Raw genomic sequence first — 25631 nt, 5'->3', positions numbered from 1 at the left:
GTACATATCATATCATCTGCAAAATAAGTGATCATTTTACCTATCCTTTCCAACTTGTGAACCTTGTAGTTCCGCCTCTTATCTAATTGTGTTGACTAGTACGTCTAGGATAACTGTAGATAAAGTGGCAATAGTGAACATTCTTGAACATTTCTGGCTTTAGCTAAGCACGCTTTTAGTGTTTCCCTACTAAGCATGATTCTGAGTTTTTGTTTGAGACAGATATATTTTATCATATTATGGAAGTACCTATTTATCTTATTTTTATTAGGTGTTTTTATGAAGAATGGGTATTGTATTTTGTCAAATACATTTTTTTTCATTTTTAACAACTTTATTGATATCTTTGACATATAAAAATAGTAATTATATAAGGTGTACATACAACTTGATATTTTGATATATGCATACATTGTGAAAAGATCACCACGATAAAGCTAAATAACTTATCCATCACCTCCACATAGTTACCATTGTGTGTGTGTGTTGAGAAAATTTAATTTAAAATCTATCCTTTTAGCAGATTTCAAGTATACAATACAGATTAAATAACACTTATACAAAATACCCAATTGTTTATACTTAGCATTATATCTTCCTTACTTTGTCTAAATTTTATACATTTTGCTTTTTTGTGTGTGGTTTCTGGATTTTTAATTTAGATTTTGCTATATGAATTATGCTTTCTATAATTTAGTCTTAGGTGTTTTGATCATTAGGTAAATTGTTTTTAATTTTACTAGTTTTAGTAAAGGTTTACAAAATCCCTACAGCTATTGCTGTGAAATGACCTAAGCCAGTCTAACCATGCACAACCCTTAGGTTCTTATCAGTAGATAAAATCAACCACCAAAAAGTTTGAGCATGGGTAATCTCACCAGGAGAAATTTTTCCTCACATACAGGCATTTATTAGGTATTTGTTATCCAGTAGAGAGAGGGCAAGGGCACAGCTTGGAAAACCTGCTGTATAGGCTTGATGTAAGTCCATGCTCCCTGTCACTTGGGCTTCACAGCTCACTTGGGGAGGACAGGACATGCTCCAGAGGTAGGACTTAGGCTTGCAGTTGGCATCATGCAGCCAGGGACCTATGCAAGGAGTTGGACGATTCCTAAAGTAGAGGTTACAGTGTTGGCTGGGTTCTCATACCCAATTAGTGCAGCCATGGAGCATTTTTCTACAATATTTTATCCAAGTAACAAAACTTGAATGCCTCTAATTTCAACAATGAACATACAATTCAGACTTTGATTACCACTAATTTTACTAATGAAAACTCATTTCTAATATTCATCATTCTACTTAGCAAAGCCTCTGGTTGATAGCTCAGACTCTTGTGGTGTGCTTAATATTTAACTGTAACATCATATTATCTATGCTGAAATGTTTTAAATCAATTGAATATAGCATAACAGCTATATTTGTCTTTTAAAAATTAGAAGTAAATTTGTAGAATAAATAATGAGAAAAGTAGGTCTTCTAAGTCTTCTTCTTTTGTGCATATAATCAAATACATTTTTATCATCTATAGAAATGATCCAACAATCGTTCCCTTAGATCTGTTAATATGATGAGTGACATTAATAGATCTCCTAATGCTGGACTGTTCTTGTATTCGTGGAATAAGCCCCACTTGATCATAGGAGTGTGTGTATGTATGTATGTATACATTTTTTTTAAACTGTGCTACTGGATTCTTTTGCTAATATTTGTTGAGGATTTTTGCATAGATAGACATAAGTAAGATTGCTCGATACTTTCATTTTAGACACAATCTTCCTTGGGCTTTTTTTCTATGGTCATAACAGTTAAAATACCACTGGAAATATCTGTTGTTTAGAAATTGTTAAAATTCCGCTGTGTACTGCTCTTCCTGTTATTTTTTGAGAAATAACTGACAAATTTTCTATTTCTTCTATGATAATGGTTTTGTTTAGATTTTCTGTTCTTCTGATGTGAGGTTTTGTAAGTTTTCTCAGAAAAGTATCCGTCTTAACTAGACATTTAAAAAATTAAGGTAACAACTAGTCTTTAAGGGAATAGATGCATTTTTGAGGCCATGTCCAGCAGATAACTGAGGGCCCTTTCCTTCCTATAGAAATGCTAAAATCACCACCAAAGTCCACATTTTTTCCTATGGAACCTTTAGCTGTAAAGAGTGAATGACAAAGCTTTCCTGACTGATTAGAGCAAAGGTGGGAAAACGAGACCAGTTTTTCCATTTTTATTTTATTGTTGGTAAGGAGCAACCGCACCTATGAGACTAGATCTATCAGCCTTATCTGTGTCACACTGGAAGTTCCCAGGCGTCTGTGATTTTTGTCCTCTGAAATCTGTGCTTCTCAAGGGTGGCTGTAGCAAGCAGGATCTCAAACAGCCCCCAAATTCCCACCCCTGGTGTACATGGCAGCCCTTGTGACTCCCTTCCCTTGAGCGTGGGCAGGGCGGTAAATAGCATCTCATTCCGGTGACTAGGTTACACTAAGATGAAGAGCTTTTGCAGGTGTAATTAACATCCCAAATCAGTTGATTTTGAGAGAGACTATCCTGGGTGGGTCTGACTTAAGGAGGTGAAAGCTTTTAATAGAGAGACTGGGCCCTCCCTGGGGTCAGAGAGCATCCCTCCCTGGGCTCAGGAAGCATGCCGCCATGTCTGCACTGTCTATGGAAAGGGTCATGTAGCAGGGGTCTGCAGCTGGGCCTGAGAGGGGCCTCTGACTGAGAGCCAGTTAAGAAGCCAGGGCCTTCAGTCTACAGCCTCAAAGAAAGGAATTCTGCCAACACCCTGAACCAGCTTGGAAGGAGAGCCTCCAGATGAGAGCACAGGCCAGCTCACATCTTGATTTCAAGCTTGTGAGTCCCTGAGATCCAACAAAGTTGTTCCCAAATTTCTCACCCACAGAAACTGTGAGATAATGAACATGTGTTGTTTTAAGCCCCTAAGGTTGTGGTAATTTGTTACACAACAATAGAAAACGAATAAAGTGACCAACAGAGCCTTGGCTTGAAAATCCCCAGAGGTAGTAATTTAAAATGCAGGTTCTAGGACCCTGCCCCAGATCTACTGAATTACAATCTCCTTTCATAAAGGCCCAGGAGCCTTTGATGGTTGATTCTGATGCACATTAAAGCTTCAGAATGAACTTACCATGAGAATAATTGTTTAGACATCTTTGACAAAGCATCTTTTTTTTAACTTTTTATCTTATACTGGAGTATAGTTGATTAACAATGTTGTGTTAGTTTGGAGTGTACAGCAAAGTGATTCTGTTATACATATACATGTATCTATTCTTTTTCAAATTCTTTTCCCATTTAGGTTGTTACCAAATATTGAGCAGAGTTCCCTGTGCTATACAGTAGGTCCTTGTTGGTTATCTATTTTCAATATAGCAGTGTGTACATGTCAATCCCAAACTCCCTAACTATCCCTTCCCACAACCCTTCCTCCCTGACAAAACATCTTATAACCTTCCAGAATTCGAGATTTGGAGATAATTCTTTTTAAAGGTTAAAATCTCAAAAGAGCCTATTCATGAAACCAAATAATTATCAAAGAAAATTAACAGAGCTCTTTTGGTTGGAAAGCCAAACTGCTCATCATTTGCTTATTCATTAGGTTTGCTGATGTTTTATAGTACGGTATAACCATAATTCAGAAAGCCATTATCTGTCAAAATGACAGCTAGTCCGAAGTAACTCTCTAGTGGTACGTTATCTTCTATTTCTCCTAGTATCCAAAGTCATGTAAGTTACATGCTAATAGGAAAACTTCTGAAAAATTGATAAAAAAGCAAAAAGGTAGGATATCTTGTCATTTTTATACCTTCTTTAGAATAGCTAAAACAGGTGGAATTTTTTTCTAGTTTTACACTGAGAAATAGGGTTTCTTCCAAATCATATTAATTCAGCAACACTAGTTAAGTCAGCAGAAGCAGTCAGAAGTATTTTAAAACCTCACAGAAGTCTTTTCATGAATTTGTCAAATCTCTAAACCAAATATTTCTTTGACTTTTTCCAAGAACCTTAGCAGAGCCTAAAAAATTTAAAAGAACCCCGGTCTGAGTTTTGACCTGGTTGAGTCTAGTGAACAAAATGGATTTCCAACAGTAGAAACTTTGATTAAAAATAAAACTCCATGCCTTAGGTTCTTGAATAAAGCCCCTATCATTCCATCCATGACAATGTCCAAGTTGACCTCTGATATTTCTTTCTCTCCTTTTTAAAAAATGTTATCACTTTTCAAAATGCTTTATATCTATGTCATCTGGTATCTAACCTCAATTCATCTTTCCAAAGTAATTCTTGATTCCCACTTAGTAATGGAAACTTACGAAGTATTTTCTTCACTTTGTTCCTGATGATTTTCATGTCAAAGACAAGGTACATCTCCCACACTGAAGGCACATCTAAAACTTCCCCATCCTAGTCAGGCTGTCTTGGCTGCTAAGGGAATTTGCCCCATCAATGTTTGATATTCGTTATCTCTAAAACTACTTGTTCAGCTAAATTTTACTTGGTTATTAAATTGGAAAGCCAAAAAACAAAAGAAGGAGAACAAAACAGATTTAGGTATCCATACTATCTATGACCCTCTGTGACCTCTACTTTCCCAATAGTGAATTTATCCAATTTTGCATAAATTTGCATAATTTATCCTTATTTGTCTGCCTCCTTGTGTACAGAGATTGTATTTTTATGAATGGTTTTACTCCCCAGAACCCACCTTGGAGCATGACACATAATAGGTACTCAATAAATACATGTTGAATGACTGAAAGAATGTTATTTAACTTCTTTGTGCCTCATGTTTCTTAATAACATGGTGTGGGTTCAAGCAGAACAAACAGTCAACTCTGGGGTGCCACCCAGGAATTTGGAGATAAGGAAAATAAGAGTGCCCTGTGAGAAAGCACTACTAAGTGCAAAACAAAGTATTTTTACTGGCATCTTTTTAAGCCCACTGGAGGGCCCTGCTCAGAATTTAGTAGCACCTGTGTGTGAACTCAGCAGGGAAGGGCTATGGATAGCTAAACTCGGAAGCGATGACCTTGGGCGCTTCCTTCTCTCCTTCGTACTTTGGGAGATTCAGCCATGACTCTTTGTGGAGACAATGGCAATAAATGTCTAAACTGTTACCCACAAAGTACTTGGTTTCCTCATAAGAGCCTCTCCAAAAAGGAAGGAATTCAAGTTAATCGTCACAGATTGCTTCGGTCAAAACAGATGTGGACATTTTCAGATGGTTTGGTGATTCTTATTCAGTTCTCTAATCTGGCTTCAAAAAAACTTTTCAGTCTTAATTATTTCTTCTTACTGTCATAGGAGTGCAGAATTTCAATATTGCTATGCATCATTCTGACCTTTCCATCACATAAAAACACAGGCACTTTTGTGCAAGCCCAAGATAGCTAGTAGCCTTTTAGGGTTAATAGAACCAATTATGGTGGCTTAAAATAGATTTCCATTATTCAAGACGGAGAAGATGTTTATCTGCATATGTTTTATCATCAGTTTTTTCAGACCTGGCACAAATGGCTGTCACATAAAGTCATTCAATGAATGAATAGAATAAATCATCTTATTTTGCCTATAGATTCTTCACACTTTATGAATTTCCTCCTGCATGTAGAGTCACCCTCTGAATCTTGATCTATTCTGTAACCAAGCAGATGGCTATAACCTTTACTGTTTTATGAACCCTAATCTGTATTTTGAGTCTTAAATATTATAGTTAAGCAAGTAAAAATTAAATTTTCATGTTATCTTGCTTGGTTGCTAGACATCTGGCACCAGTAATTTATCTTCTCTTCGGCAGAAAATTGAAACCTGCTTAGTCTTTATTATGTTGGCCTTAAACATGTTGCAAATTATAATTTTCCATTGCCACTAGTTTTATTTTGGGGTAATATATATTACTGGGTCATCCACTTCCTTTTGGCATTTAGCAATTCTCCTTCACAATGAATTTCCGTTTTCTTTGCTTTAAGAGCCCACCCACATTAAGTGCCAGTGCTGAAATGTTACTTTGAGGATGACTCACATTGTCTCACACAAGCTTCTGATACCTTACAGAGAAAATGTCTCATCTCAGTTCCCAGCGCTAAATGTAAAAGAGCGAGAAAAGTTTTGATCTGTGGCTTAAACCAGCAGGAGTAAACTCCCCAGTTCATCTTGCCATTAAGTGATGTGCTGGAAAGTGCAGCCATTGGACAGAACTGAGTGTGAACCCTAACCCTGCTGGGATCTGGCAGTGGGTCAGTTACTTTAAACTCCCTTAGCTTCAGTTTTCTCACCAGGAAAAAAAGTGAGGTTCTTATGAAATGAAATCAAATGATGTGTGTGGAAGTACTGTGCACGTGGAAGGTGCTGAATGAGTTTGTATAGCTTAATTAGCTTCCCTTCTCCTAAGGAACTAGGAATTGAATCTGCTGAAGGGTGGTGTCAGCTCCATGGAGGCGGGGACTGCGCTGTGGTACGGGGACTGCGCTGTGGTACAGCCACTGCATCGGCAATGCTTAGAACAATTTCTGGCCCATAGTCAGTGCTCAACAGATTTTGGTTGAATATTTGAAGGTGAAGAACTTCAAGTTTTAAAGATCTCACCATTTTTGATGGACAAAGTAGAGAGATGACAGGACTCCCTTGGCTGACCCATGCAGTGGAGGCTCGAATCCTAGGAACCTGGTGTCGTGCTTGTAGATATTTATTTGTTGGCTGACCAGCATGTGGACATCTCAGGGGTACTCTCAAGTATGCAGGAATCCAGAGGGGCAGATATCTCCTCTCCCTGCCTCCTGGTACCCAGAGTACCAATCTGTGGCCTGCATTCAGTCAACCAGATACCCCTCCTTAGGGCTTGCAATCCTGGACGCAAAGTTGCAAGGTGGTCAAAGGGAAGCTCTAGCAGCCCAGAGGGAGCATCCAGTGGTGGTGACACCAGCAGAGGCATTCTCACCAGACCATTCCTATGGGGCTGTATTTTTGGCTGCTTGGCCTCTCTTGAGTACTGCATAAGCTCAGCTTGCCTAATGTTCCTGTTGCTTCCATGGGTTACCTACTGGTTTTCCAATAAATTTCCTTTCTGCCAAGTCAGCCAAGTTGGTTTCTATTGTCTGCATCCAATAATTCAAGTCCTAGTACACTGCTCCTGCCCCTGGCCTTGGTCTCCCAATATGGTCAACTCATTAAGCACCGTTTCTAGGGATGCATTTCAAAGTTACTTTTGCATCGTTCTCAAAATCTCTTCTTCAAGATTTTTTTTATTATTCTTTGATATCCTTAGCAATTCTACAAAGTGCATTTTATGTTCTTCAATGAAATGGAATTATGTTCCCTCTGAACACTCTTTGTCTCTCCATTTGTTTTCACATTTCCCAGCCTCCAAGATTCATTTCTCATTCATCTTCTGTTTTTACTCAATACTCATTTCCCCTTAGGGTTTGTGCGATTTAATAAGCTTTTATTGTGCATGAACTACATGCCAGATATTATGCTAGGGACAGGGATATAAAGATGAATAAGACAGAGTTATCACCTGTGTGAAGAGAATAGTCGAGTGAATCAAATGTAAAATAGATTAATACCAAGGCAGGCAACAGAAGGTATCACACTTCCCCAAGCAAGGAAGAAAATATCGGAGACACATAAAAGCTTGGGATTTGATTCTGTATGATATCTCTTTCTACAGCGATGAGGCTTATTTACTCTATCGGTGTTTAACCTGCCCCAGTACATGCCAAGCCCCGTGCAGTGCCAGGGTGTTGGTAATCTCTCCTTATTTCTCCCTTATCTTTTTGAGCGTGTGAGTTATCTATAGCTCTGTGTGTATGTGTGTCACAGTACTTACTTTGCAATACATGAACAACTAGAGAGACATTCTGGAATGTACAGCCAGAGCTGACAGCAAGCTGCTCGGCTGAATGTGACTATAGTCACTGCTCTCTTTGAAATACATTTTTTTTTTCGCTCGTGTTACCGCTTCTCCCGAGAACCACGCTGGCACATTTTTTTTCCCTTAGATTCTCACTGCTGCCTATAATCCATCATTACAAAGAGAGGCCTTAAAAACAGCACTCGGGGGAGACATTATTTCCTTCCCATTTCGCTCTCAGAAAGAGCAACTTAGAATGGGAGGGGAAAATTGCATGTAGGTTAAAGGAATATATATAACAAGAAAGCATCTGCTTCTACCCCTCTTTAAGATGCTAAGCTTCAAAAGGCCTCTTGGTTTTAAAAAAGGCTGTCATCCCTTGGCCCGCTCTAAACATTTATATTATGTGCCTGGTAATAAAGCCAGAGGATTTTTTGTGAGAGCCATTAAAGGGAAAGGATGGCCGAGACAGATTTCTCTGGTGAATGAAAATCACAGGCTCATAAATAGAACCTGTGAGGTTAGTCTTGTGGTTAGCTAGTACTTTAAATTTGCGATTCCCCCGATTATATTTGTTGACAGGAACTGCTGACCTTTTCTCAGACGAGGCTGTGATGCTCAAAATTATGACTTAAAAAAAGAAAGTACCAGAATTCCTAAGGCAACCAAAAGCCCAGCAGCACCAGGTTAAAACACGCCTGGTACATGAACGTCAGGGTACTGATAAGAGGGGAGAACAGAGGAAATGCAATTTTCTCCCCATGAAAGTTAATTTTGCCATTTGAAACCTCCCTATGATATTTATGTCATTCATCAAACAAGATTGTCACTGACCCCACAAAATTTTCATCAACATTCTTCACATTTAGCTGGTGTCAAATGACTACTTAGCTAATGCTTATTATTAGCCATAGGTTAATCATTTTACTGCTAATTATGAGAGTAGAAAGTCTAAATTTTTTTTAATTGAGCTCTTTAGGTGCACCCAACCCAATTTTTCCTCACGCTAGGGGTGTGAGTACCTCCTAGTTTAAATAACTAAGGAAAGTCTCAGCACAGTTCCCAGTGAAATGCTGTGCAAATCTCCATGTGGTCACAGATGCAGCTATGGTGGGCGCTCGGGGTTTGTTCGGTTTCCTTCCATTTTTGAAAACCGTTTACACACCAGACTTGAAGCTCCTTATCTAACTTCTCACAGAGTACGAAGGCACCCACTCCCTGGCTGTGTGCAAGGAGCTGTGGTAACATTAGTCATAATTCTGTGGTTTTCAAAGAGTCAAGGACGTTATTTCTCCCTGATGAAAAAGAGGCCTTTGCCCACGTTGCATTCTCTCTCTCTTTCTTTTTAATGCGGATTGACAACTTGAATTCAGAAGGAGGTTTCACAATTAGAAGAACGAGATCGAACCACAGCATCTGTGCTCACAGCCCCCTTAGCTGCTCTAATTAGGATTCCCTTATTCCATTTCTAGTTTTCAGGAGAGGACAGGGGACTTTTTAATTGGGGCTATTAGACGTTCTCTTTGTACAATGACACCCTCTGCTAAGCGAAGGCTCCAGCAAAAGCCATGCCCACTCTGCAATTACTTCTTGCAATTCCGAGGAATAATGGTATCTTGTCTCATTTAAAAATAAACCTGAGGCTTATTCCTTATTGCTTTCTCTCCTCTGCCTACTCACATGAATTTCTTCTTGCCAATTAAACCAACTTTCCATTATTTAAGGAGGTAGTTTTGATCATAACTGTCCCCTGATAATAAGACATATTAAACTAGATTTCATTTGCTCACAGCTCCTTTCTTCCAGCTACAAGACTAATTTAAATGAGCTCAGATCACTCGATCTTATGTTTACTCAATAGTGAGTGGTGAAGTGTTGGAATTTCATAAGTGGTACTCTGCATGTTGCAGAACTCACCTGAAATAACCTGCACGTTCAACGTTCGCAGTTTCTCAGAATCACTTCCTCTTAAGAGGACAGATGTAGGTTTGTATTTATGACCTATTCCAAGAAAAGAAATTAAATATTTAGATGATAAGCAAGCACATTCTTAATATATATTCCCCATGTCGGTTCCAAGGATTACCAAGGAAAATGGGCCATTCACAGCAGAGCCTGGAGTAACAAGACATTAAGAGCCTTTTCTTATTAAGTTATTTTCCATTAACAAATAGGTACTTTCTAAAACCAGTGGCTTCTCCACTGCCATAAATGCCATTATGCATCTCTTCTTAAATGCAGAATATTATTTACATTATTACACACAATAAATACGATATACAGAATATTTGATGTATATTTAATATTTAATGATATTTAATGTCATAAATGGCATGGTATTTTTCACTACTTCATATGCTTGGATTTGCAAGGCAAGCTTTTGAAAGCCAGTAAGCCTGTCATTTAGGTAGATGTTCATAAAAACTTAATGTCACTCCCCACTATTGGTCTCTTTCTAGGCATTTTTTTCTATCTGGCTTCTATCTCTCTTTCCTAATATGTAATCATTTATAGAAAAACAGATCAAGAAACTCAAAACTATGCACTAATTGCAAATGACACACATTTATTTAAAATAATATAATTTTCAAAACTAGAAAGACCCTGGGTCTTAATTCTGTCATTTTATTAGCTGCATTACTTTGGACAAAACAATCTCTCTGAGGCTCAGGGGTTTTTCATCTATAAAAAATGAAAGGAATAGCACATACCCTGTTTATAAACTTTGAGAATCTAGTAAAAATCTCATGAAAATGTTCTGAAAATGTTTATTCTACAAATATACAATACTGATGATGTTATTACCCAATGCATTTAGGGCCTTATATACTAAGGTACCAATGACAAGACTTGATATGAAACTGCTTTCAGAAATATCTCCAACAAACACTTAGCCAAAAAAATTAATGAAACTTTCACTCAACCCTACAGGCAACCACTCTTTCTGCCTACTGAAAGGACTAACACAGCCTTGCCTGGCAAAGAACACAAGAGCCTTGGGAAATGCTACACCAGCACAATGCTACTATCCTTTATTGAGAACTACTAGGCACTGGGCACTGTGTTACACTTCTTACGTAATCTCTTTAGTTCAATCCTTACCTCAGCCCTTGTGGGAATGGTGATTATTCTTGTTTTACAGAGGAGGAAAGGGACACTCAAACATGGCAAGTAACTTGCACAAAGTCACATAACTAGTAAGTGGTAGCACTAGGGTTCTAACCTAAGTTCACCTGACTCCAAAGCCTAGTCTTGTAATGACACAGTTTATCCTGTCTTTAAGAGACCAACTACTCATATTATAAACTGTCCATCAGGTCTGATATTCAGCCAGTATCTGCATGGGTGCATGCCCGTGGAGCCAGTATGTGCATGGGTGCACACCAGATGGGTCATGTATACATGCTCACACACCAGTAGGGCCAGTATATACACGGGTGCACACCAGAAGGGTCATGTATACATGCTCACACACCAGTAGAGCCAGTATATACACAGGTGCACACCAGAAGGGTCATGTATACATGCTCACACACCAGTAGGGCCAGTATATACACGGGTGCACACCAGAAGGGTCATGTATACATGCTCACACACCAGTAGAGCCAGTATATACACGGGTGCACACCAGAAGGGTCATGTATACATGCTCACACACCACTAGGGCCAGTATATACATGAGTGCACACCAGAAGACCATGATAGTAGTTGACAGTCAATGTCCATTCTGATAGGTGGATGCCCGTGTTATACTAGTTAATTCTTTTTTAATATCATCCCTACTTCCTGATTTCCAACTATACATTTTAGTGCTTCACAGTCAAAAATCTACTGTCCTCCCCACACTTATTAAAGATTGACTCCTGCTCATCACCTAGAGCCTAGAGCTCAAGACCTCCAACTCTGAAATTCTTTATCACCACTCCCTATTCTTCTACCCGTCTTCTGCCCTCACTTCCACCAAGCTCTGCTCAACCTCCAGTCTCCCAACTCCTTCCAGGTCACGCAGCCTTTCTTCCCCTTCTACTCACTTGTCTGGGCTGGAGAAAGACACATGAAAATCCTAGAGAGCTGGCCCTATGTCTTACTTATGCTTATGTTCCTTGGGTCACCTAGGATCACCACTTACACACAGTAGGTACTCAGTTAGTGGTAAATTGAACTAGAAAAAGAAATTGAACCTACAGATAAGATTAGGAGTACCTTGATACGAGATGAATTCTCCCAAAAGATGGATTTATTTTTCAATACTTACCCTGCCACTTCTGCACTCTCCTGTGGGCTTCAAGTATTTTGTAGATAATGAAGAGGAGCAAAAATATAAAAACTAATAGAACCAGAACATACCAAGTGATCTTCATGGAACAAATAAAATCTGCAAAGAAAAATGTACTATAAACATATGGTAAAATGATGCAGCAGATAAGAGGCAATATGGTGATGTAACTGGCTTCTACTATATATTCTGCCCATAACTGAAAAGTTGAATATATAACCATCACTGTTACAAGGTCACTTGCTTTCCTGAGTTCTTTCCTAATGTATTAAATGAAGAAACATGACCAAGTGGTTTCCAGGGATCCATTTAGTTTCAAAATTCTAGGATTAATTTCACTTTCCAGTTATATTGATGTTAGTTTTGCTATCATTGCTATCACTAGGTTAAGACCACAACAAGCAGAGTGCCAGAATCAGAGCCATTTGTGATTAACAATTTGGCCCTGGGCCAAGCAGCCAAAAAATGTATCCTCAAATCAACAAAGATGCAGTGCGTAAGATGAGGATGGGGAAGAAAGGGAAAGGCAAAGAAAGAGGTTGGATTGAGGCATATAAGAGACCAGGGTAGATGATTAATCAGACCTTCTTTCCACAGGGGCTCACATGGCAATGATCAGATCAAGTGCATGCATTAGTTAAACATACAGTTACTCTCGCCTAAATTTAATAAGGATACAGGTAAAAAATTGCTCATTCAAATGACAGTGAGGCAACATGGAAGGAGAGTCACCATCAGCAATAGCTTGGCATGATATTCTTTCATCCCATAAACACACACTGGCCAGCAGACCCAGGAATCAGTGACTTAAAGGAGGGTGACTTCATTATGTCCAAAACACAATTGTCTACTGACTTTCTAAGCCACCCTATGTACTCTCTTCCTTGTATGCAAAGCACAGCTAGTACTTATTCAGCTTAGCAGGATATATAACTTGTTAATACCTTTAGATGACTGCTCTTTTGGGACTCATGATCTGGGTACCCCTTTTACAGGTCCCCCACTCCATAAGCAGATGTACATTAAATAGGCAGTGAACATTTATTTAGAGAAGACACTGAATGGAGAAGGTAGAGGTTGACTGGAATGGCAGCACTCAGCCTTCCTAACATCATTCCATACTATTTAGACTTGCATACCTCACTCAGCAAAATAAAAGCATGCAGTTAACTGGCATAGAAGATGTGCAGTGCCAGCAAGAGTCAAGGTGGGCCTAATACCAAGGTATCATGGGCACTGATCAAGCTATGAAAAAAAAACCATGCATTCACCAACTTTATATTACAATAGCAGAATGTACACAGTTGGGGCCAAGCCAGCCAGTACACCCACCAAAGCACCAATGAGAACACAGATGAGTGTATCTCCCTACATCCTATGCTGTCCCCCTACTCCTCGTCCCTGTAGCCGTCTTGGAGAGGAACAAGGGGAAATGGACAGGAATCTGAAAAAAATCTAAAGAGGTGGATTAAATTATTTTTTCTGAGTAAATTTACCAGACTGGTCTAAATTTAGTTCCCCCCCACCACCACCCTCCAGTAGATAGGACTTTTAAGGGAGATCAAATTAGTCTTTGCACAGCAGAGTAAAATATGAATAAATTTTTAATCTTCTACACATGGTAAAATAGGTATACTTTTTCCCAAATACAAGACTATATATTTGCACTACTATGTCTAAAATAGATAGCTAATGAGAACCTACTGTATAGCACAGGGAACTCTAGTCAGTGCAATGTGGTGACTTAAATGGGAAGGAAATCCAAAAAAGAGGGGATATGTGTACATGTATAGCTGATTCACTTTGCTGTACAGCAGAAACTAACACAACATTATAAAGCAACTATACTCCAATAAAAATTAATTTAAAAAAGACTACATATTTGTACACCTCTGTTATCTTTCTGATTTATGGACCCATAAAAGCTGTCAATTACTACTTCACTTTGACTGGAATTTATGATTTTTTCCATTAACACAAAAGTTAATTCTCAAAATAATGAATATGGTAATGCTTATTTTTCCTTCATGTTTTAGAAGATATAAAAAGCAATTAGATAGATACATAAATGGACACTGAAACAAGTATAAGTTTTGAATATATATAATCAAAACCTCTTTATCTTTCAGATTTCATCATAGTCTCCTTCTCTATGTGGTCTTTTCAGAACCTCCAACCTCATTCTTGAGCCAGAGGGAATTAACCCCCCTGTTCAGCTTCTCAGATCCTCTCCCATACCCCCTACACATACGCACACCTTGAAATACCCCTCTAACTGTAGAGACTGTAGGGCCTTGAGCAAACTAACTCACAGGAGAAATTTATTTGAAGTCTTATATTTCACTTTAAAAATGCATGCATATTATATATTTGTGTTTGCTTTAAAATAAATATAACATTTTAAAATAATTACCTCTAATAGAATTAAAGCTTTAGAAAAGCATTCTAAGGCAATCTGAAAGGCTTCCCTATGTCTGGAACCTCAGAAAACACAGCAAGTTACTCTGCCATAGCACCTGTCCCACTGATTGCACTGACTCCATTGTTTTACATCCATCTATCTCTGTGTCTCCAGTGCCTGGCACACTGATTGGCATACAGCAGGCACTCATTAAATGGTTATATCATAAAATGCTCTTCAAGAGTAGAGTTTATGGGTCAAGTGAGGGTACCCTGCTTAGTAGTGAGGATCAATTGTGTTAATTCAGAATAGGGTGACTAGAGAGTTAATCAACCTTAAGCAGAATTAAGATATACGTAAGTTTTATATTTCAGACTCCTACCTTTCCCTCAGAGTCATCCAGTGACTCAAAATGCTTAATCTGTACCCCACCTATCTTCACAGCAATACATCAAAAATCCCTTTAATTCAGGTCCGTTTCTCAGCTCTAAGAGAGGACATGTTAAATCAATTCAAAATTTAATAGCACATCACAATGTATATGTATATTTACATTTAAAAAGAAATATCATCCTTTAATACACAAGTGTGATAGTGTTACCTCAAGCACAGCTAATAGGCATTCCCAGAAGTTATTCTGGGGCAGAGGGTCTTTCTAATGCCCCTCAGATCACAACCCATAGACGTCTCCTCCACCTCTGAGTACAGCTGGGCTCCACAAAAAGCACATTTTGAAAGAAAAATAAACAGATAAAGGGCTAACATTCTTTCCAGCTTTGCTATTTCATCAATAAAATTCTTCAACTATTCGACTTTCAATGCAGTTAATGTGATAGTCCTTACTTAACTTTGTGTCTATATTCCATTCTCCTTTTCCCTCTAATTTCCTTAAAAACTTACTTTTTACATCCATTTCTAGGTGCAAAGAAATATTTATACAATTATTCGGGTGTTCCATAATTCTACAAGTATGGTTTATATCTGTTTCCTTGGTTGGATCTTCCTCTTTGATTGCTGACCTTCTAGTGTGGGTTTTTAGATTACAGGTAATGTTATATTCCTCCAAGTGGTCAACCATAGGAGTTACAGTGAAGTTAAAGTGTTGACAAGGTGAATGAAAATCATTTGCCTTCACTTCCGTTGATCCTCTCATGATAAGAACTAGAAAGAGATTAAGAAAATGTTATTCACAAAAAACAGTAGTACATAGTAAGAAAACGCATACAACTCAAAACTAAATCCCCTCCTTCCTATACAACAAAAAAGAGTAGAAACAAGAAGATACCAGCACTAAAAATAACAATTACAGTGCTTACATTTTTTAAAAGAGTGAAAACTAGGTGAGTTTGAAATAAAATTGGAGCATCTCAAAGAAAAAGAAAACATTTCCCTGATGACTTGTGGGACAGATTTTCTTTTCCAAAATGGTCACAAGAATATTTCCCATCCCACATTATACTAGTTTGCTAGGGTTGTCATAACAAAGTACCACAAAATGGGTGGCTTAAACAACAGAAACTTATTGTCTCACAGTTCTGGAGGCTACACTTTCAAAATTAAGGTGTTGACAAGGTTCCTTCCTTCTGAGGGCTGTGAGGAACAACCTGTCCCATGCTTCCCTTCTAGCTTCTGGTGGTTTGCTGGCAGTCTTTAGTGTTCCTTGTCTTATAGAAGCATCACCCTGATCTCTGCTTTCATCTTCACATGGCATTCTCCCTATGTGTGCATGTCTATATCCAAATTTTTTTTATTTATAAGGATGCATCAAGGATTCAATGACTCCTTGGGGAATCAAAGTGTGATTTTATATGAGAACCTGCAAGTTTACTTAGACTTTTTTCAGTACTTTTGAAGAGACCTTGCTAAATAATCCTTTAACCATTAAATGTACATGGATTATAGTGGCATTTTGATGTATTTTAAACATAGATTTTTTTATAAATCAAAGTAAACCAAGAACAAGTTATTATACTATCTCAAAGCCTGTAAGTCACTCATGGAGCACCACACAGCTGAGTGTTCCAGGGCCACTAGACTTAAAATTGGGATGTATTATTAATATTTTTTAACAGAATAAGGTTATTTATCCTTGATAATTTTAATTCTCACTTTTCTTTTGCATTTACCTTTTGATGTTTGTTCCTGAGAAATAAAATCCATGTTTCCTTTGGACTCACAAGCCAAACATGAGGAGCACGTTTTAAATTCACTTGTGATGTCTTGGCAAATCCTGGTGAAGTTTTGAAAACTGGAGTGATTTACAAAGATTCCCATAATAGTCTGAGTTTCTCTTATTGGTTGCAGAAAAGTCACGAAAGAAAAATTTAAAGAGGAGAATGAATAGGTGAAATTAGGTTGTAAACATACTTCCAGGCATGATAGCTCCAACGTGTTTCCTATAAAGGAAAAAACAAAACAAAACAAAACAAAAAACAACTTTCTTTACTGTAAAATTTTGAGGTTTTGGCATTCAAATGAATACACAATAAGCTCCCAGTTTTTCTTAGGCAGATTCAGTATGTTTCTGTTTATCACTGACAAGACTTTGTTTTCACATGAATTAACAATATCTAGTCCATTTAAATATTTCTTTTTAAAAATTTGTCAACATTCCCTATTAATTTTCAGAGAAGAAAAGTCCTGCTGAGAAGTTCTTTGAAACCCTAGCATTGTAACCATTCTCTTTTCTAGGAAAGTTTTAATGGACAAACCTTAGTTTCCTCTGAATCCATCTGTTCCCAAATAGAGGCTCAAGTGAATTGCATGGAGTTGAATAGGGAATGGAAAACTTGAACAGTATCTCTGTATTAGTTTCTGAGGGCTGCTGTAACAAACTACTACAATCTTGGTGGCTTAAAACAAGAGAAATTTATTCTTTTACAGTCCTGAAGGCCAGAAGTTCAATGCCAGTATTACTGGTCTGAAACCGAGGCGTCCCCAAGACCACACTCCCTCTGAAGACCTTGCACCTCTTCCAAATTTTGGGACCTGTTGGCATTCTTTGGCTTGTGACCACATCACTCCAATCTCTGCTTCCATGGTCACATTACCTTCTCCTCTGTATCTCCATCTTCTACTCTTCTGTCTGTGTCAAATCTCCCTCTGCCTCTCTCTTATAAGGACACTTGTGATTAGATTTAGGTCCCACCAGGATAAGGCTCAGGATAATCTCCCCATCTCAAGATCCTTAACTTAATCACGTGTGTAGAGACCCTTTTTCCCTATAAGGTAACATTTATAGGTTCCCAGGGATTAACGCCTGATATATTTGGGTGACCATTATTCAACCTACTTGAAATTTAATCGGATGGCATCATAATTTTTATTTTGGTCTGAAGACAAATATCAGATTTGGAAATAATGGCATAATAGAAGGAAGACTGAGTTCAAAGCAAAAGACAAAGACTCTAGTGCTAAAGCTGTTATTAGCCAAGATACCTGAATAACTTACTTTGTCTCCACAAGTCTCATTTTCTCATTAGCAAAATAGAGATAATAACAAGATCCTGCTAACCTTGTGGGGTTATAGTAGCATCAAGTGATATATATGAAAATATTTTTGAAAATTGTTCAAATGTATATTATTAAAATGCAAACCCATATTCCAAAGTAAAAATTTTAAATTCATCCTTTATTTAAGATAGGATTATGTAAGATTTAATCCACATGAGTAATTAAAGCTCACCATATGAAAATTGGGAATCCCTATGTAGCAGTAATGATAAACTAAGGAATAGATAACCTCTCTTTCAGATATTCTCAGTTTGACAGTCATTTCCTAGCATGAGAAAATAGCTGACAAGCTCAGTTCCACATTTATGTGGCTTTCGTTACCATTTCTCATAATCATATGGGGCAAAATATATTTTTTAAATTTTCTAAATAATGTGGAGCACAATGAAATAATTACTTCATTTTTAAGAATGATTACTCCTAGTCATACATCTTGATTCAAACATAAAGGAAAATCAAACTATTGATTGATATTAAAGCACATTTTTTACTTGTTGAATTTGTACTTTGATAGTAATTTCATAATTGTTTCGTTACTGATGATTATATTTTTTTTATTTAACAAATTAAAGGTTCATTTACCAGCCCTCTACATTTGAAATTGCTTCTGTAATAATTCACATGTAATTTCCAGCTATAAACACATTTCATACTTGAGTTGCTATAAAAGTTTTGGGAGGTGGAGATTGTATTTTAGTCAAATACACAATTTTTTAATGTCTCAATATATTTGTAAACAAAGTTGTAATCAAATTAAAACTAATTTTTAAAAAAATTGTCTTCAATAATAATGTCCCAAAAAGAAGGTAGGAATGTACCATTTGATAGAAATCTATAATCTGTAGATTTTTTTGTATTACTAAACACATGAAAAACTTATTTCTTGCCATCTTTCCATTTTTCTCACTGGCATTTTTCATCTTATGAAATTTTCAACTTCTTGAATTTATATTCTTATGTTATGACCTAGAAGGGAGATAGAGAAATTTTTACTGTCAATATTGCAGTCTTCTTATCCAATAAGTGACAAACTTGGCTTTCTAGAATTGTTGAGATATATCCTTTATATTTGGCTATGAGGTCATTTTATGATGGTTTTTAAATCTTAGTTTTAAATAATTCAATTAGGAAAGAAAGAAATACAGGACATACCCTTCCCCAGTATAATTTTAAGAAATAAATGAAGTCTACTCAATCATTTTTGTTATCAGCTGGGCTGTATTCTCATCTGCATAAACAAGGATATATGAATTTAACTACTGCCATTAATATTGCTGAGAGTCAGACATCTAAATTCTCACTCCCAGAGATAGAAATGATTCCAGAATTACTCCAGTACTAAGACTGCAATCTTTCAAGATAAGGATATAGAATACTAAGTAGAATTAGGAAAATAAGTTACAGTATAGGACAAATGCCCAAGTCAATGATTTTTTCTTTTTAAAGAAAACCAAAGAGTAAGGTTAAGCTGTCTTTATTTTCTTTTTTAACTTTTATTGTAAACATATATCATATACAAGCATATATTAAATGTATTGTTCCAATTAAAGAATAATAAAAATAAACGAACACCCATGTATCTATCACACAGATTAAGAAATAGAATACTAGCAACATCTCTGAAGCACCCTATCCCTCCCTGCCCCTACATACTCCTTCTTTCCCAGAGGTTAAGCACCACATTGAATTTTGTTGCATTAGCCTACTGTATACATATATATGGACTATATTGTAGGTATTCATCTATGACTTGATTTTTTTACTGAATATGTTTTAGTTGTGTTGCTACACATGGCTGTAGTTAATTATTTGTGGTACATTTTGAATGAATATACTACAATTTATATATCCATTCTTCTGACAGTGAGCATTTGGGTTGTTTCTATTTTTGCTGCTCTGGATAATATTGCTATGAACCATAACTCTCATACATTGTTGGTAGGAATGTAAAATAGTACAACCACTTTCGAAAACATTTTTATTTTCTTTAAGTTAAACATATACTTAGCACGTGACCCAACAATTCTACTCCTAGGAGTTTACAAAAGAGAAATAAAAACATATGTCCACACAAATACCTGTACATGAATTTTCATGGCACCTTTAAAATTTATAATAACCAAGAACTGGAAACAATCCAAAAGTCCAACAACTAGTGAATATGTAAACAATTCCTGACATATCCATAGAATGAAATACTACTCAGCAACAAAAAGGAAGAAAATGCTGATACAAACAACAACACGGATGAATCTCAAATGCATTATGCCAAAGGAAAGAAGCCAAACACAGGTGACTATATACTAATGTGATTCCATTCATATGAAGTTGTAGAAAATTGAAAACTATATTGATAGTGGGAGAAGGGTTCTTCTGCAAAGGAGAAAGAGAGTCATTTTGGAGGTATTGGAAAGTTGTATATCTTGATTGTGTTGATAGTTACATTGCTGTAAACATTTGTCAAACCTCAAACTTTACACTTAAAAATGGCAGCATTTTATTATATGTAAATTATATCTCAATAAAACTTATTTTACAATAGCGCTACTATGAATATTCATGAACATGTCTCCTGATACACAAATACAGTAGTTTCTCTAGCATACATATTGAATGAAATTGCTGGGTATTCAGTATGCACATCTTTGATTTTACTAGAAAATGCCAAATCATTGTACAAAGCAGTTGGACCAATTTAATCTCCCACCTGCAGTGTATAAAAGTTTCCCATTGATGCATATCTTGGCCAGCACTTTACAAGTTTTGACAATTCAGTGACTGTTAAATAGAATCTCATCATGGTTTAAAAGTGTATTTTCCTGGTTTTCCCTACTTTTTCTATTTTTCCATTTTTCCGGTAGGTTGTTTGTCTTTTTCTTATTAATGTTTAGTAGTTTTTAACTTTCCTTTTTAAAATTTTAAGAAGTTCTTTACATTTTTTATCAAGATATCTTCTCACAGTTTGTACCTTGTCCATTCATTTTCTTTATGACCCTTTAGTTAAAGGAAGCTCTTAACTTGAATGTATTGAATTTATCAATCATTTTCTTTACAATTTGTGCTTTGTGTCTTGTTTAAGAAATTCTTCTCCTGGACTTCCCTGGTGGCACAGTGGTTAGGAATCACCTGCTAATGCAGGGGAGATGGGTTCGAGCCCTGGTCCGTGAAGATCCCACATGCCGCAGAGGAGCTAAGCCCATGCACCACAACTATTGAGCCTGCGCTCTAGAGCCCGTGAGCCACAACTACTGAGCCTGTGTGCCACAACTACTGAAGCCCGCGCACCTAGAGCACATGCTCCACCACGAGAGAAGCCACTGCAATAAGAAGCCCACGCACTGCAACGAAGAGTAGCCCCCACTTGCGGCAACTAGAGAAAAACCCGCGCGAAGCAACGAAGACCCAACGCAGCCAAAAATAAAATAAATAAATAAATAAATTTATAAAAAAAAGAATCTTTCTCCTTTAAAAAGATCTTCACCCACATGGTCTTCTAAAAGTTTGGAAGTTTTGCCTTTTATGTTTAAGTTCTTAATCTATCTGGTATTGTGTACAGTATGAAGTAGGAAACCAGATTAGTTTCTCCCACATGTGACAATCAATTGTACTACCAATTATTAAGTAGTCTATCTTTTCCACTATCTGTAATGACATCTCTATAATCTATCAAAGTATCCATGTATGTATGACTGTGTTTCCGGGTTCTCAATTTTGTTCCATCAGTCCATTTTTCTATCTTGGCAAAGATATGTTACTGACTTAATTACTTTTGCTCTGTAAAGCTCTTATATCTGATAGGAAAAATCTCCTCACCTTGTTCGTTTTCTTTAGGAACATCTTAGCGATTCTTGGCCCTTTGCTCTTTCCAATACATTTTAGAATCAGCTTACTAAGTTCAGTGAAGAACCCAGTTGTGATTCTGACTTGAATCTCAAAATCAGTTGGAGAAAAAAGATATGCTACTGAGTTTCTCTTATCACTCATTTATTCCTTTCTTTCTCTCTATATAGGTATTCTTTGATATCTTTTAATAAAGTTTCCAAATTTTCACCATTATGGTCCCATATATCTTTTGTTAGATTTCCTCCTGGCTACCTTATTGTTTGTTGCTATTGCCAATAGTATCTTCCAAGAAATATGTTTTCTGTTTATTACTGGTACATGGAAATACAGTTGACTCTTGGATATCAATTTTATTTTTTACCACTTTGTAAACTTCCTTATTAATTTTAATTTTTCCTATAAATCTTTTGAGTTTTCTATGCAGATATGCATGTTGACTGCAGATAATGACACCTTTATCTCTTGCTTTTCAATCCTTATACCATTTATTTCTTTTGCTTGTCTTAATGCACTGACTAGGACCTCCAGTACCATGATAGAGGTGTTGAGAGAGGACATCCTTGCTTGCTCCTGCACGCTTATGATGTTCAACGCTGAGAATGATGTATAATCATTTTTAGACATCCCGTTTCACTTTAAGGAAGTTCTCTTCTATTCCTAGTTTGCTAAGAGTTTTTAATTATAAGGGCTGTTGAATATAATTGAATGCTCTTTCAACAACTATTGAGATGATTATATAGTCTTTCTTCTTTAATCAGTTAATACAGTAAATTACATTATTAGATTTTCTAATGCTAACTCAATCTTGCATTCCAGGAATAAATCTAATTTGATCATTTTTATACATTGCTGCAATCAGATTCTTAATGTTTTGTTTAAATGTTTTTTACCTATATTTATAAATGAGATTGGCCTGTAAAGTTTTCCTTTTTGTCTTTGTTGGGTTTGGATACTAAGATATACTAGCCTTAAAAATAAATTGGAAAATGTTCCCCTTTTTCTATTTTCTAAGAAGGTTTATTATAAAATTGCGCTTATGCATTGCATGGGGAGATCAGCTCGGTGCTTTGTGACCACCTAGAGGGGTGGGATAGGGACGGTGGGAGGGAGATGCAAGAGGGAGGGGATATGGGGATATATGTATACATATAGCTGATTCACTTTGTTATACAGCAGAAACTAACACAACAATGTAAAGCAATCATACTCCAATAAAGATGTTAAAATAAATAAATAAATAAATAAATAAATAAATAAATAAATAATAACAAAATTGCATTTATCTGTTCAATCCATTTCTTGAAAGTTTGACAGAACTTGCATATAAAAGCATCTGAACCTAGTGCTTTTTCAGGAAAATTAAACCACTGGTTCAATTTTCTTTATTGCTGTACGATTCTTGGGTTTTCCATTTCTTCCCAAGTAAGTTTTGGTAAGTTATATTTTTCTAAAAATGTGTCTTTATATTTTAAATTTATTGACTTAAAGTTATTCATAATAATCTCATTATATTTTAAATTTCTATGTCCCTTTTTCATTCCTAACATTTGTTACTTGTGCCTTCTCTTTTTTGATTATTCAGTTTTAGTAGGCAGAATAATGGCCTCCCTAAGATGTCCGTATCCTAATTTCCAGAACCTGTGAATATGTTATATTACATGGCAAAGAGGAATTAAGGCAAAAGATGGAATTCAAGTTGCTAATGAACTGTTCTTAAAATAAGGAAGTTATCCTGGATTATCTGGGTGGGCATAATGTAATCATACATGTGTCAGATGGGAGAAAAACTCAACAGGCCATCCCTGGCTTTGAAGATCGAAGGAAGCCACAAGCCAAGGAAAGCAGGCAGCTTCCAGAAGCTGGAAAAGACAAGAAAATAAATGTATTCTTTCCTAGAGCCTCTGAAATGAATGTAACCCTACTAACACCTTGATTTTAGCTCAGTGAGAACTCTGCTGGACTTCTTACAGGCTGTAAGATAATATATTTGTGCTGTTTGAAGCTACTGTTTGTGGTCATTTGTACAGTGGCCATAAGAAACTAATACATCAGTCATTCCAGAAGTGTGTCCATTTAATTAGTCTTTCCAAAGAACCAACTTTTGACTTTATTGATCCTTTCTATTGTATCTTTTAATTTCATTGACTTTTGCTTTTGTCTTTATTATTTCCTGCCTTCTACTTTCCTTGGGTTTATCTCACTGTCTTTCTTCTGACATCTTACATATAAGTATTTAAAGCTATAAATTTTCTTCTAAATACCTGCCATTTTTATAATATCCCACAAGTTTTAATAGATGTTATTTTATTATCATTAATTTTTACCATTTTCTAATTTCCATTATGATTTCTTCTCATCCATGGGTTATTCAGAAGTGAACTTTTTACATTTCCAAATACATTGTTTTTAGTTTTCTTTTTGTTACTAGATTCTAGCTTAATTGCATTTAGTCAGATATATATTAAAGATTGTTTGAAATTTATTGAGGCTTACTTACTTTCATAACCTAGTATGTGGTGAATTTGTACTAATGTTTCATAAGTGCCCAAAAATAATATGTATTTCCAGATGTTGAGTTCAGTATTCTAAATATGTCATTAGATAAAACAAGTTATATAAATTGTTTGAATCATCTGTATTCTTATTATCTGTCTGATTATAGTTTATACTGGAGGATCATGTTTAAAATCTCCCACTCTAATAATGAATTTATAAATGTCTCTTTTAAGCTATCTCATTAGGGGCATACAAATTTAGAACTGATAGATATTTTTGTGAAGTGAACCCTTTTCCATACATATTGACCTTCTTTATTGCTAATAATGACTTTGATCTTAAAATCTTATATTAAGACAGTGATACGTGCTTTCTTCAGTTACTATTTGCTCCTTATATTTTTCTCATCCTTTTATTTTTATCTTTCTCATATTCTAATGCTTTAGGTGCATCTCATTTAAATGTCACATTGCTGAAATTTTTAAAATTTAACCTGATAATTTTTTGTCTCTTTACCTGGATAGATTTGCCTACTTACACTTACTGAGATCATTGATGTATTTGGATTTTACTCCATCATATTATTTAGTGCTTTCTATTTTTACCACTTTCCCTATTACCTTTCTTGCTATCTATTGATTTAATGATTTTTTAAATTTCATTGTTTTTCCCTTTAGTTATTTGCAGGTTAGACACTATATTTCTATTATTTTAGTAATTTTTAACATGCATCCTTAACAAGTCTAAAGCCAATCAATAATGTTACCCTCTTTCAAACAATATAAGGATCTTAGAATACTTTAACTCTGATCACATCCTTCCTGACCTAAATGCTATTTTTGTACAACATTTTAGTTCTACCTTGTTTTTTCATTGACACACAAATTAGTAGTTAATTTTGTTTTATACAGTAATATTTTCAAGATTTATTTGTATTTACTCATATGTTTATAATTGTTGTTGAGGGTTCTTTTCCTGCCATTTCTTCTTGCATCTCTGTCTTTTCTCCTAGGATTATATTCTTTCTCCTGAAAGTAATTCTCTAGCAGTTCCTTCACTGAGGATCTGCTGATTATACACTCCCTGTTTTTGTTCATCTGAAGATATATATCTCACCAATTCTAGATTGACAATAATTTTGCCCCAGCACTTAGCAGACATTATTCCAGTGCCTTCTGATTTTCATTGTTGCTTTCAAGAAGTGAGTTCTCAGCCTAATTATTGTTCCT

The 25631-nt window shown here is 36.1% G+C and overlaps 2 protein-coding genes across 2 annotated transcripts in view; one reads left to right on the top strand and one right to left on the bottom strand.

The window, feature by feature from the left end:
- Nucleotides 1-21436, top strand: part of FAM114A1 (family with sequence similarity 114 member A1) — a 124083-nt gene extending 102647 nt beyond the window's left edge. The window contains exon 14 of the mRNA XM_082464251.1: nt 21143-21436. Within this exon, the coding sequence (XP_082320377.1) occupies nt 21143-21196 (54 nt within the window). The 3' untranslated portion in view covers nt 21197-21436. The remainder of the gene's footprint in view (nt 1-21142) is intronic.
- Nucleotides 1-25631, bottom strand: part of TMEM156 (transmembrane protein 156) — a 55149-nt gene that overhangs the window by 11608 nt on the left and 17910 nt on the right. The window contains exons 2-5 of the mRNA XM_082464324.1: nt 16677-16946; nt 15451-15711; nt 12129-12248; nt 9791-9874 (exon numbers count right to left, since the gene is read on the bottom strand). Of these exons, the coding sequence (XP_082320450.1) occupies nt 9791-9874; nt 12129-12248; nt 15451-15711; nt 16677-16946 (735 nt within the window). The remainder of the gene's footprint in view (nt 1-9790; nt 9875-12128; nt 12249-15450; nt 15712-16676; nt 16947-25631) is intronic.

This window comes from Balaenoptera physalus (assembly GCF_965194825.1).
Source record: "Balaenoptera physalus genome assembly, chromosome: 5".
Taxonomy (NCBI): Eukaryota; Metazoa; Chordata; class Mammalia; order Artiodactyla; family Balaenopteridae; genus Balaenoptera; species Balaenoptera physalus.
This window is presented reverse-complemented; position numbering and strand designations above follow the sequence as displayed.